Below are 13,721 nucleotides of genomic sequence, written 5' to 3'. Positions count from 1 at the left end.
TGACTATGGGGTGTGGCTTGCATAGCTCAGTGATTGGTCCATGCAGCCCTATAATATCTATACTTCTATCTGGCAACCTAGATATTTTTAAATATTTAATCTGAACTTTTTGAAAGGTGTCAAAAATGTATCAGAATGAGGAACGTTGCAGACATTCCCATTAAAAACTGAAATCGTTCACAGATTAGATTTTAGATTAAATTTAACCTAAATATAGTTTTGTTGACAAAACAAGGTGGAAAATTGCCAGAGTTTATACTTCAAAAAATGGAAATCTAAATTTCATTTTTTTTAATATATGTCCTTTTTTTCTTAAATTGAGGATGTAAGCGAGACACTTTGTCAGTGCAACAAGAGAATTTACATGTAAAATAAGAAAAAAACAATTTCATTTTCTTATTTCAAGTGCATAATATCTAATAATGTTATCTTAAGAGTAAAAACACTCATTCCCACATCCTCTGCTCAAATTATGGGTAGATATAGTTGATTTAAGACATTATTACTTATTTCTAGATTTTTTTTGCAGTGTGCAGATTTTTTACATTTTAGATTTTGCAGGTTACAATTAACCTGCATGGCTGAAACTGGTGCATATGCTAGAATGATGCAAGTATTTGTCTGCATAGAGTAGCATATGAATAGTAAATGTTAATATGTCATGTTTTTCACATTTAATCCAAATTTTATGGCACAGCATGTGTGTACAGCGCTACATCTCAGAATTATAGTAGTCGTGAAGTTTATATTCTGTGACCACCTGAATTACCTGGGGATAAAGTTCTCTACACTGTAGTTACAGAGAAAAAGGGAGGCTGTTACAATATTTACTTTGTAACTGTGTTTACATTCAGTCAATCTGTTATATCTGTTTTTCTGCTTCTTGCAGAGTGTCTCATCCCTCTCAGGTGGTGCTGCCATTCCCCAACTGGGAGCCTAAAGAGAAACCTGTTAAAGAGGATGACGTTGGTCCACAAGTCACACATATTTATGAGGTACAGTTCAGATGAATATATTTCAAAGTTAAAAGATGTTAGGTGTATCACTTTGAAAGATCAGCTGGGAACCAACTAACCACTTTTTATCAAATTAAGTAGAGAGGTGTGGCAGGGGGAGCGGGTGTTAAACTTTGCTACTTTTGACCTTATTTTGCTGATTAAGAAGGAAACAGGATGAGGATAAAATAGGTGTGTGAAGTTGCAGTCAGGGTTAAAGGATTCGAGAGTTCTTCAGGGTGAAGTAAACACCAGTCAAAGTAAAACCAGTTGCTCTATAAAGAATTAAGATGTGGCTGATCAAAGGTCTCCAGCTCAAAAGTAATTACTGCTATGATGACAGGAAGGAGTGAGAAGGAAGAAAAACAGAAGGGAACAGCTACCTAATGAAGGGGGAACAGGCAAACAGAAATGTGTAACAAGTGAGTGTTTTAGAAAAAATTAATCTGGGGAGTTAGAGATGTGCAAACCAGTTAAAGTACGCCATCATCTGTCTGTACTCATTTACTTCCTTTTTTTTCTTGCTTTAAATGTTGGGAAGCTTCACTGAACCGGAGTGCAGTGTTGCCTGGCCTGTCCTGCAGCTGATAATGATTTTCATTTGTGGTACTTCTCCCAGTGGGCAGCTGCTTCTAGTTAGGAGGGAAGGTTGTTTTTTTTCTCCTCTTTTTAGAATTCCTGCCCTGCAGCACCAGGATCATGTCCTGTTTGGATGACTTGCTTCAGTATATTATAGGTAGGGGGTGATGGGGGTGCATATCAGGGGGAGATAAAGGCGATAAAAAGAGGATTTATTAAATTAATGGTCGATTAAGGCTCATTATTCATTCCTCTAGTTTTGATGATAAACCTGATGAAAGTTTTACTTGTGTTGCCTTTCGATCCCAAGAGACTAAAGGCTGCATTAATGTTATCATCATGAAAACACAGGTGGTCTGTCTCATCATACCGCGGTTATGATAACCTAATTACAGCTCTGGTCACATGAGACCTGCTAATAGGACCGAAGAGGGTGAAATCCTGACAGCTCTCTGTTTTTGCTGCTCCCTTTCTCTTTTTCTAGCTCCATAACTTTGGTCCCAGTAGTATTGGGCAGGCTGAGCTTCAGATCGGCTGGCCTGCCCGTTTCCATGATGAGAACCTGCTGTACGCCATAGAGATTCAAACTGACGGCCCAATTAGCTGCCGGACAAACACCAGCCTCAACCCACACGGCCTGGAGGTACCGTATACATTTACACACACATGCATGCAGACACATGTTCCAAAACTAGTGAACTTATGGATATATTTCCTGTAATGGGAATTAATAAATAGACCTTAAGCTGCATCGCATTTGATTCCTTGATCTCCAAAAGGTAAATGTTGACCTGATGTCAAAGATGGGAGCTGTTTTATTCATCCCATAATCCTTCATTATAGACGTATCCTACTAAATATTTTAGATTAAGCCAATTTACGTGATTTTGATTAGTGGGGTAAAAATCCCAATGCAATGAATTTATTTTGTTTTAAAAGAAATTGTGATGCCACACTTCATGGATTCGCCATTGTAACCGATTGTAACTCAGAACATGTTAACAATGATTGCCAATCACTGTTGATTCCCCACATCTGCAAGATTTTTTTTAATGTAACTGCAGAAAAATATGTCTGAATGAGGAACACATATGTTGAGCAGGACGGGAAGAGTTTTTAAACAAAATGTAAAAACTTGCCCTTACAAACATGCAGGAAAGATTGACATCTAGGGGTCACCAAGGCTGTGTCCGAAATATAGAGTGGGGACTATATAGTGGACTTGATAGTGAACTCAGATAACTTACTGTTTGGATAGATGAATTCTACTTTTCACTCCCAATTGGTCACATAGCTCCGCCTCCATCGCGCGGTGCCTGCAACATCTTTATTAGTCACAGCTCTCGGGTAGCAACAGCCTATGGCGACAGCAGGCCGCTGTGACAGTAAATCCCATAATGCTTTGCGAGGAAAGCTCTCCGCTCATAGCATTCCGGGATATATCTGCATTGTGGGAAATTTCGAGTCCACTTCTTTTTTATCCACTAGACGTTCTGACACTCTTTTAAAATGTTGTAACCACTATATAGTGCCCTATATAGTGATGAGGGTGGATGTTCGGACACAGCCCAAGTCTTAATACCAGTAATTAGACACTCCTACATGCCAGACAGTTATTTTGGAGCCTTACCTTGAAATGAAAAGTTTCTCCTCTAAAAGAAAGTTTTCTACACTGTTAGGGCTTTATTAGCTGACATGATGTGCTTTGGTCAGATCAAGTTAATTTAGAATTTTTCAAAAAAGGGATTTAGTTTGACATAAAACAAAAGATGGACTTGTAGAATATCACTCAACCCAGCTAATAGGTATGGTGGGGAAATTGAGGCTGTGGACCTGTTTTGCTTTCAAATGCCAAAGGAATTAAATCTGAGAATTTAAATACAAGAAAACAGTGCAGCCTCTACATGCGCATAATGCCAAAATGTCATTTACCGAATATTAAAAAAACAAGATCCAATTAGATGGGCTGCACGGTTGGGCAGTGGGTAGCACTGTTGCCCTGCAGCGGAAATGTTCTGGGTTCGATTCCCGGCCTGGGGTATTTCTGCATGTTCTCCCTGAGCATACATGGGTTCTCTCTGGATACTCTGGCTTCCTCCCACAGCCCAAAAAAATGACTGTTAGGGTAACTGGCTTCTCTAATTTGTCCTTAGGTGTGGGTGTAGGTCGTCTAGACTGAGGAGATAGGCATCCTTTCCCATGATCTGTTTAATCCACAAACCTATATCAAATAGAATGGTTGGGCTGTGCTGAAGAGAGAAATACTAAGAAATTGTTCAAAGATCAAACACCTGTTTTATACCAATTATTAAAAAAAGAAAAAAAAGAAAAAGCTAAATCCCATTCACAAACTTATCTGGGGAGCCAAAAAAGTGTGGGGCAAACAACATCGTGTGTTGTGTTCCCATTGTGTTCTATTTTCCAGTGAAAGAAAAAAGGAGGAAGAAGGCTGGTGCTTACCTTAGATGTTGGAAATGTTTCCATATGCAATAAACCCATCTATAGGCTACTTTATAGAGAAAACATTGGTTTCTTTGTGTAAACTATTTAGATTAAAGAGGATTTTTTTTCTTCTAACAGACATTCCTATGATAAAGCTGCAAAATCTGTAATTGAATCAATGAGCCAAATATTGCAAAAAATTTCTTCATTTATCAGTAAGAAAAGTCTGAGGTTCTGTTTCTAACCACAGGGCTTCAAGAAAGGAAGAAAACAAATGGTCTCCCACTTCCAAAAATAGCTGATGTGAGAAGAAAAAAATAATCAATGTGTGCTCGGTGTGCTGGCTTTTTCAAATATTTAAATTAAAATATTAAATCAAGCTGTTCCCACTGGCCCGCCTCCAAAGCTGAGCTTCCCGAGCAGAAACAATAAAATCTATCTCTGTTATCTGAAACTTGAGGACATGTGGGTTATTTTCTCCGGCTGCCCTCCATGCTTTTCTTGCCATCAATATAACAATGTGACCTGAGAAGTTAAATCTCCTCAAATCCAACGTTTTAGATCAAATGTTACAAAGGTTTGTGCAGCTCTATATTCTGTGGGATTTTATCACATCTTTTGTATCTTTGGACATTTTATTTCGTTTTCAGCTGTTAATAAATTTATGTTATGTGCAGTTTTGGTGCTGATTAAATAAGCAATGTGTGGCGAAGCCCAAACTTCAGGAAGCCCAAACACATTATGACATTTAAACATTGTTTAAACAATAATTCTGTTCCAGATCTCCTCTCTGCAAGACACGCCAGAACTGCTGGGTTTTCTGAGGAACACCACCGATCTTCCTCACCGCCACAAACGATCTGTCAGCACAGCTGGAAGTTACAGCAGTAAGACCTTGGTGAGACCCCCAACCCCAATTCTCTCTTGAAAACAAGCTAATAAAAACATTTATATGTGATTCACAGTTGCTTCATGTCTTTCTTCTCACTGTCCACTGATCAGAACTGCACCAACGTCTCCTGTCTGAGGATTACGTGCATGGCTGGTCGGTTGGATCGAGGCCAGAGCGCCGTTGTTAAGATAAGATCAAGACTTTGGGCACATACGTTTTTGCAGGTGATAATTAATTACTTTATACATGTTATGTTACTTTTTGTGAGTTGTAAATATTTCAACCTGCATTAATTTATGTATTTCATCTTAAAGCGGCGTAACGACCCCTACATTCTAAACTCCACGGTGTCCTTTATGGTCATATCTATGCCCTATCGTGTTCAGCCATCCACACTGCCTCAACACAAAACCTCAGTAAGGAAAGAACTACATAGTATTGCTGTCGGTTCTCAGTTGCAAAAACAAATGATCAACTTTTGCATCTCTTTTTCTGCAGATGGGAACCCATGTGTTATGGGGCACTCCTGATGTTTCGTTTGCTGTGCCACTTTGGGTCATCATCCTGGCCATATTGCTAGGCCTGTTAGTACTGGCCATGCTGACGTTAGCGATGTGGAAGGTACAAGAGTGAAAATAGTTTTTACAGTAATATGCATCATTTATTATTCCATCCCTGATTTCTATAAACCTGCTTTCAAAACGTTGGAACATATATCTAGTCTTTCATCCATATTCCCCATTAGACATAAGACAACAATAAAAAAAAACAATGTAGATACAAAGGGAAAAAAACATTACTGAAAAAGAAGAGTCTCTGTTCAAAAGGACTATGAAGCAGACAAATTTATTTAATCCCATTCCTTTGCTGCACAAAACGAATTATTATCATATAATGCAACCAACAACATCCATTACAATGAATACCAATAGTGAAGAATATAAATTTTAGTACTATAATAGCAATGATAACACAATTCACTGGTTTATAAAAAATCACTTTATAATTCACAAGGTTTCCTTAAACTGTGGATGAAACGAGGTGATGAATACTAGGAGTAATTAGGCTGGTTTTTAACATGTGATTTTACATGATAGCATACTGTGCAGTTATGATGGGTGACAATTAACTAAAGCAAACATTTAAACTCCCCCCCATAGTTCAGTGGTTAGCGAGCCGGTGCCCAGTTTTAAGCCAACTCAGCCCATTCCCATACCTTTGCTCCTCATGAAAGAGGCTCATCCCCCACCAGGGCAATTAAAACAAAGGAAAGAAATGTTAAGAAAAGAAAATACCTTTCATTGCTGGTATGTGTGCACACCATAACAGCACTGCAAGATAAAACCAAATTACAAAATGAATTAAATATTGAAAGAAAGACATAAAAATGTTGATCCTACAGGCCCCGACAGGGTGCCTGAATATTTGTTCCGAATGTTGATCAAGATATTTTGCATGTTTCCCTAACCAGCGGATACCGGTACAAATGGATTTTTTTATGCAAGAGTACTGATCACATTACTGTATGTATTGGCATGACAATCATGAGTTGTTCAACTTAGCTCCTGGGGGAAATCCTTCTGGATGCTGTCAGAGTAGTTCTCAAAACCTCCTGCACACAGCAGCTGCATCACAATGATAAGTTAGAAGAAGCACCTTCAACCAGCTGTGGGATGATTCATATTAAAGCTGTGGTGTAAGGCCTTAGGTGACATGAGAGAACAATGCAGGTACCTGAAGGCTACAATTAATGACAAACAGCCTCTTAATCAGATCCCTCTTTGCAGCAACCAGCAAAATTTTGTAAAAGCCTTCCAAATTCTCTTTAAGTTATAAAAGCATTTTTCGTTAGAGATGCAAAGTTGTATCTGAAAAGCTTTTTAAATGCCTAAATAATTAATTGGTTAAAATTAAACTGAGTATGTTTAGATAATAGAATGAAACACAGCTTCACAGGGAAATGAATCATAATCTCTTAGGTCTGCTTGAATGAAAAATTCGGTGAGATTATATGTCAGCAAAGATGGATTGCACTGCATGCAAATACTGTAATTCACTTGACTAGTTGGATTTCGCTGCCTTTGATACAAAGATGGTGTAGAGTTCAATTAAAAAAAAAGCTTTAGTTTACAGAAAGGGGTTGGAAAATAAGAAAAGTGTATTGATCATAGTCAGATTGACCAATCTGAGTAATGGATTCAAAATGATTAAGCTTTCAATTAAATTCCAAGCAACCAAACTACAGAGAAAAACTTTGAAAGACTTTGATCCAGAATAACCAATAATTAAGATAACGTTTTTTAAAGTTCTTTACAATATTTTCAAGATGTCAGACAATATTTTTATTACCATGTTACATATTAACTTGTGAATGTGATTCCCGCAGTGCGGTTTCTTCGACCGAGCACGGCCGCCAGCAGATGACAACATCTCCGACCAGGAGAAGCTAACGTCTGATCAAACCGGGGATGCCTAAAGAAAATGAATTACAACACTTGGTTCGAAGTTTATGATTTAGGAGGAAAGTGCACCTTCTGAATGACAAAAATCAGATCTGAGATCTGGAATAGTTGGAAGCTCCATTCCCCTGATTTGGAAGACTTCTATCTTTTTTTTTTTTAAGAAACTGACTGCAAGAAAAAAACAGCAGCGCCACGCATTCTGGAGCCACAACAACTGAGGTCACGGCACGCAAAGTGGAGCAGAACAACACACATATCAGGCTAAATTACCCACACATGTCCATTGTTTATACATTGCAATGAAGCACCACAACTGAAGACCAAGTGGATTATATTGAAAGGACAATACTTAAAGTTTTTCTTGTCTTTGTGCAGCACAAAGAGAACTTAGATCTCAGCACAAGTGCTTTTAATAGGTTTTACAGTGAATGAGTGTATGTGTGTGTGTAAATTCCTGCAAATCTGTGTGCAAGAAGTGTATGTGTTTATAATCCACCACAGGATTTAATTTCTCCCTGTTTCCCCTCAAACAAGGCTGAAATCCATGCTGTTCAAATTTACATTCAGTAAACACGCTACCACACGCAAAGTTTTTAAAAAGGGGCACAAAGTCAAAGTGTATATTTATAAATGTATGTGCAATATTTGGGCGTTGTGTGATGCTGAAGCTTGTTGTTACACTGGCACTACTTTTTTAGAGCTTCATGTCTTCATTGTGTGTGTATATATACCGTAAGATTGGTTGGGTGGTGTGTTAGATAACTGTTATTTCAGAAGGCAACATATTTTTAGACAAGTACCAGCCTGTTGAAACCTTTACCAAATAAATAACTTATTGTCTCGTTGCAGCTCTGGGGTTTTATCTTTGAAGGAAAAAACAACATATTTATAGCTGAAGCATTGCATTGCTTGTTTAAGGTTTGCTAACAACTTTTTGTTTTACTTTTATTTTATTTTCCAAGGATAAGACTTGATAAGTGGGGGGAAAAACACATCTGCTGTTCTTTTACACAGCAGGTTACAGGTTTTTTCATGTTTCTAAATTTTCATGCACCAATCGTCAGAAATTAAGCATCAGCATTGCTGGAATCAAGATTTAAGGTTTATCATTTTAAGATATGCTTTATAGGATATGATTTAAGGTTTATGCATTAAATTTGATATTTTTTTTCATCAGTATAAAAGAATTATCAAAGCAGCAGAATTTTTAATAGGTCGCTAACCTTCACATAAAATGGGTCAGTAGTACAGTGTTTTATTAAATATGTAAAAAGGTTTACATCTTTTCAGTTTCCCATGATAAATTAAGTTTACTTTAGAGGAAGGACTGTTGCTCCCCCAAATGGTGCAACAAAAATAATGCAGCCTTGAATCCTGGCTCTGCATGAAAACAGATAAATAGACAAAAGCAAAGCAGCGCCACCCTGTGGCTTTAAGCTGTATAGATTTTAGTGCATTGAGTAACAAAGATTGAGGATAGAGCTTTCATTTCGTTTTTGCACTTTTTAAAATACTGATGGAAGTTTCTGTTTCAATATTTTTCTTTAGTTATTCATGTAGTAAAGAAATGTTTATTGGAAGCAAAGTTTTTACGAAATAATTCAAATTTATTTCTACATTTGCAGAACACAAACAATTACATGTAACACCTCATTTAACCCCTTTTTTAATTAACAACATTTGCTACGAAGCAGCAGCTGGAAACAAAACAAACCTGTTCCCTTGTTGAAGGAGAACATCTAATCAATCTTTCCAGGCTCTGTTGGGGTTTTTTATACATGGACATTTATCCACCTATTATATCCAATGCAATTTTCATTGTAACTACTGTATCTCTGGGTGTGATAAAAAGGATAGAAATAAAAGCTCTCTTTGTGTAACAAATAAAACACAAAGTGAAAAAAGCATTCAAATGCTGTCCATTTGCTGCATTACCCATAAAGGAGATTTAAGGTCATAGTCTGTTAATAAAAACATGAAAGGCTTTTATAAAGTACATTTCAAATGCATTGTCAGAGCATGAGTTGCTTCTTTCATTCTTTGCAAATGGCATCATTGTTTATTTGTTTAAAAAAATGCTCTAAATCCTAAATTCTTATCTGAAAACCGTAATTTATATAAGGCATTGGACAGAATGAATAAGGTTTTAAAATATCATCTGTTGCGCATTAGTGTTCATACTCTGGAGTGAAAAAAGGAAGATATGTACAACTGGATGGTAATATTTGTCCAATAATACTGGCTAAACATATTTTACAATTAGCAGTATAAAATAACAATGTAGGAGACAATGTTATAGTTATCCTGTAGCTTCCCAAAACCATATCACTTTCACCTTTTAGTGCTTTTATACTCATCAAATTTTGTGAAAAGTAATTTTTTTAAGTAATGCCACAGATCACTGCTTTAGCTGAGTCATCCTCTGCATGAATATGCTCTGCTCTGTATCATTACGTTGTAGATCTGGATGTGGGTTAAGGTTGTTGGGCTCAGATATTCTTTGAGGATTTTCTTGTATTTATCTGCAGTACTCTTCCCATGCACTTTGATTTAAGACCTTTAACACAGAGTTGGCAGCTTGATAGTATCACCATCAAGTTTTGCAGTGGGAAAGGTGAGCTCAGAGTGATATGCTGTGTTTTTTCCATTAAACATAGTATTAAGCATGTGTCAAAGGCTTTCTTCTTACCGGGCTTTTTTAAAGGTCTTAGTAGGAAAAGTCACCACTGATTCTTGCACCTCAGCAATGAAAACATGCAGCAAAAAAGAAAAATGTTTGCAACACTTTTCATATTATTTGTAAAAACAAAAACAAAAATGTATTTATCAAAAATTTTACTTACTCTTTAAAATTTATTTGCATTAAAATGGCATTAATGTTGATCTAATGGCACACAAAAAATGCAAATATCTAGTGGTAGAAATTCCTTGAGGCTCCTTTAAAATTTTAAAATGAATTATCATTGAGAAAACTTCAGGCTGCATTTTTCTTCATACTCTTTATTTCATTGAATATATGTGGGGGAAAAAAGTCAAATTAAACATTTTAAGGAGGAATTTAACAGCAAATCTCAACACCATCAAAATAAAGAAACATTATTGGTTCTTACTACATACTGTACTGATAGGACACACCGCATCTTACAAAGAGATTCATCCAAACACACTTCAACTACAAAAACATTTTTAAAGTCTTTGACTCCCGTTGCTTCCTGGGTTGTTTGAGCTGGTGCAAAAGAAAACATCTTAGATAAAAACACTTTGTGTTTTATTTAAATGAACAATGACTATTCAAATGATTTCAAAGGGTCTGTACAAGGGGATCAGAGTCTAGCAGGAATAAAAACAGACCGACATTATAACGGAAGACGTTTGGCTATTTACATTTTTTAACATGTCAAACAGGCAAACTGATGTTTCTCTTAGGTTTTCCATATAGCAAAGTGCAGTTTCAAAAAATCCCCACGATGTGGCACTTTTATTCCGTCCTTCACTTTGTACTGAAACACTGTAAAATTACTAATTTACTGGAGCCAACTTTGATGTGCTTGTGAATATAGATGGTTCCTAATTTATAATAAACCTGCTCTATGCTGGTGTTTGTTTTCAAGCCGTTTCACATTAATATGCACCACCTTAAATGATTTTTATCTGTTCCTTTTTTATATCCTTTTCCAATCTGAAGACTTTACAGCTGCTCACTTTCACTGGTCAGTTTTAAATCCCAGTAGATGTGAAGTTGTCAGCATCAGCTGGGGTCCTTTCATATTAGCCTGGAGAAAAAGTTGTTTTACTGAAAAGAAACTTAATTAGAAAACTTAAGCCAGCAAGCAATCTCTCAGCAAGTAAAAGCTCTGTAGCTTTCTTACTTTTTACACAGGGCTGTTTATATTTAACATTTCATAACAATTAACAGCGTATTAACTCGTGGACCTAAAACCTGCCCCTAGTGCAATGTATCAGAAGCTATAATAGAGGCATCCATTACTCCACAAATGTGGTCATGCACTGACAGAAAAACAAAAGTTGAGTCAGTTTTATTCTCTGGATAAAAAAATCCCATTCAAATTAATAAAAAAAAAAAAAAAATGCTTTCAAAGAACTCAGTAGTGAAGCAGTAATTGGGACCACTAGCTATACATATATGCAGATATCCTAGTTTTATACATCCCGGAATTCTCAGTTTTTAGGTTGATAACTGCATCCTGACCCTTTAGATCATAAATATATCATGATAAAATGCCCAAATGGGGAGGGAGCTGTATGTCTCTAATGTGAAACCAGTTAAAATATACAGTGTACACCTAAGGTCAAACTTTTTTTTATACCTCTGGTAGATTTTGATATGTTTTCCAAAAAGGCTTAATATGACTGAAGGAATCATTATCAGGTAGAGTTACTAAGGTAGGTTGTCCTGATAGAGTGTCTGTAATAAGTGACCTAATAATTAGAGCAATGGCAAGGAGGCGTTCCCAACCTCGAAGACTTGGAGCTCATTACCAAAGATAAATGTTCTTAATACCAATGGAAATATATAAATTATCCAGCTGACAAGAATATAAAAAGGGTTTGAATACTGTGAGACCAATAAAGATTTCTACACTGATTACTGACAATCGGCCAATATATTTCAACATGCCATATTTGCCTTTAAAATGAAGCATTCTTTACTTTTTTCAAAATTTGCAGGCCTACTCCTTGCACATCATTTTACAATCTTTTTAAAAGATTCCATTCTCTAATAGAATGTAGAATTGAATAAACATTTTTAGATCTAAATCTATTAGGGATAACATTTTTTTGTTGTTGGTTTTTTTTTTTTTACCATATATATACTCTGATGCGTACAAAATGTATCACAGACAGTAACATAGTTAGGAAAACTGCAATGTGATTTGTTCTTGACGGCTCATGTTTATATAATCTTCAAACTTTATTTATCAATCTATTTGGAACATATCACAATAAAAATTAAACCACAATGAAAAGAAGAATGTCCAAAAACTAAATTACTTCATTTTTCAAAACAAAAAGAAAAAAAAATACAAACATCTGTAATCAATTTCTAAAGATTTGTATTACAGTTTATTTCAGCTGACAGAATAAAGCATGGATTTGTTTGCTGGCAGAAAACTTCCAGTAACAGCAGACGATGTAAAAAGGTCAACATAGCATCTTGATCCAAAACTCAAGGCCAATGCCTGAGGTTTGATTTGAAATGCAGATGGTAAAAAAGTGTAAAGAAAACTGTCTAATCATAAGAAAGGCTGGATTTCCTTTATAAAACATAAGGTCGGTCATGGAGAGTTTACTGGCTATGTTCAAACCTTATTATTAGTGCAAGTAAGAAATGTCTTGACTTTTTTATAATAAATACAAAAAAAAACTTGATTTACCATAGATAAAAAGTTTTCTGTCAGTATTTACTTTCAGCTCTAATGATGTTAAATTATGAAACGTTCTTTGCTGCAAACATTTATGCAGGGACTTAAGTTTTCTAGCTTCTGTTTGTAAAATCCATGACTCAGATTTTCTAAAATAGCAACATGTTTAGTTTTTACATGACTTTGAAGGAATTTAATAAAAATTGCAAATAAATTAACCAAATGACATTGAATGTGACATAGAGATAAAGCAGTCATTTTTTTTTTACCTTACAGGTTTTCTGCTACGGACAAAATAATTATTTGAATGTATTTTAAACTGATTATAATTGATCTTTATTAATGCATGAATCATTTGTAACAAACATAATTTATATCATGGTATTTCTTTTAATAAAATTTATTTTTCATCATGTGTGGTTTAGCTGGTTAAATTCATTTCATTTGTAGTCAGTGAGCCAATTTCAATGTTTTGTCTCACAGAATATATATTGGCTTGTGCTTTTCATTTCCTTGTATTGTTTTTCCTGCAGTTGTTTGTTGCAAATGAAACTATATATTCTTCAGATTCTAAAATCATAGATCCAGAAAAAAAAGTGAGGAAATTTTAAAAAGGGGCCATCAGCATTTCAATTCCAGAGTCACAGGTTTATGGAAAACACAAAACAACAACTTATTTTTGATGCTACATCTCACTTATTTCACATCAGCCCATAAATGTGTCCCTAGAATTTTCATTTAGAAATAAACACCAGGTCTAATGTATTGGTCCTTATCATAACGGGTCCGCTCTGTATCTAAAAAACAATTACGTTTTGAAAACTACATAGGTGAGCCATGTGAGGAAGATAAAATAGCTATTAAGACAAACAGTAGTTCCTTTTTGTAACAGTGAAGGATATAACACCACATAGTTACAGGAGAACAGTCAGAGGGCAGTGTTGTTTTTTTTAATATATATATATAT

At 35.6% G+C, this 13,721-nt stretch overlaps 1 protein-coding gene across 1 annotated transcript in view; it reads left to right on the top strand.

Moving 5' to 3' along the window:
* The window catches only part of itga8 (integrin, alpha 8), a 59,670-nt gene extending 50,396 nt beyond the window's left edge, over nucleotides 1–9,274 (top strand). The window contains exons 24-30 of the mRNA XM_038269528.1: nucleotides 890–995; nucleotides 2,059–2,217; nucleotides 4,798–4,914; nucleotides 5,019–5,132; nucleotides 5,223–5,324; nucleotides 5,407–5,529; nucleotides 7,295–9,274. Of these exons, the coding sequence (XP_038125456.1) occupies nucleotides 890–995; nucleotides 2,059–2,217; nucleotides 4,798–4,914; nucleotides 5,019–5,132; nucleotides 5,223–5,324; nucleotides 5,407–5,529; nucleotides 7,295–7,384 (811 nt within the window). The 3' untranslated portion in view covers nucleotides 7,385–9,274. The remainder of the gene's footprint in view (nucleotides 1–889; nucleotides 996–2,058; nucleotides 2,218–4,797; nucleotides 4,915–5,018; nucleotides 5,133–5,222; nucleotides 5,325–5,406; nucleotides 5,530–7,294) is intronic.
* Nucleotides 9,275–13,721: the final 4,447 nt, after the last annotated feature.

Source organism: Cyprinodon tularosa, unplaced genomic scaffold (assembly GCF_016077235.1).
Source record: "Cyprinodon tularosa strain WSP-4 unplaced genomic scaffold, ASM1607723v1 ctg73, whole genome shotgun sequence".
Classification (NCBI taxonomy): Eukaryota; Metazoa; Chordata; class Actinopteri; order Cyprinodontiformes; family Cyprinodontidae; genus Cyprinodon; species Cyprinodon tularosa.
This window is presented reverse-complemented; position numbering and strand designations above follow the sequence as displayed.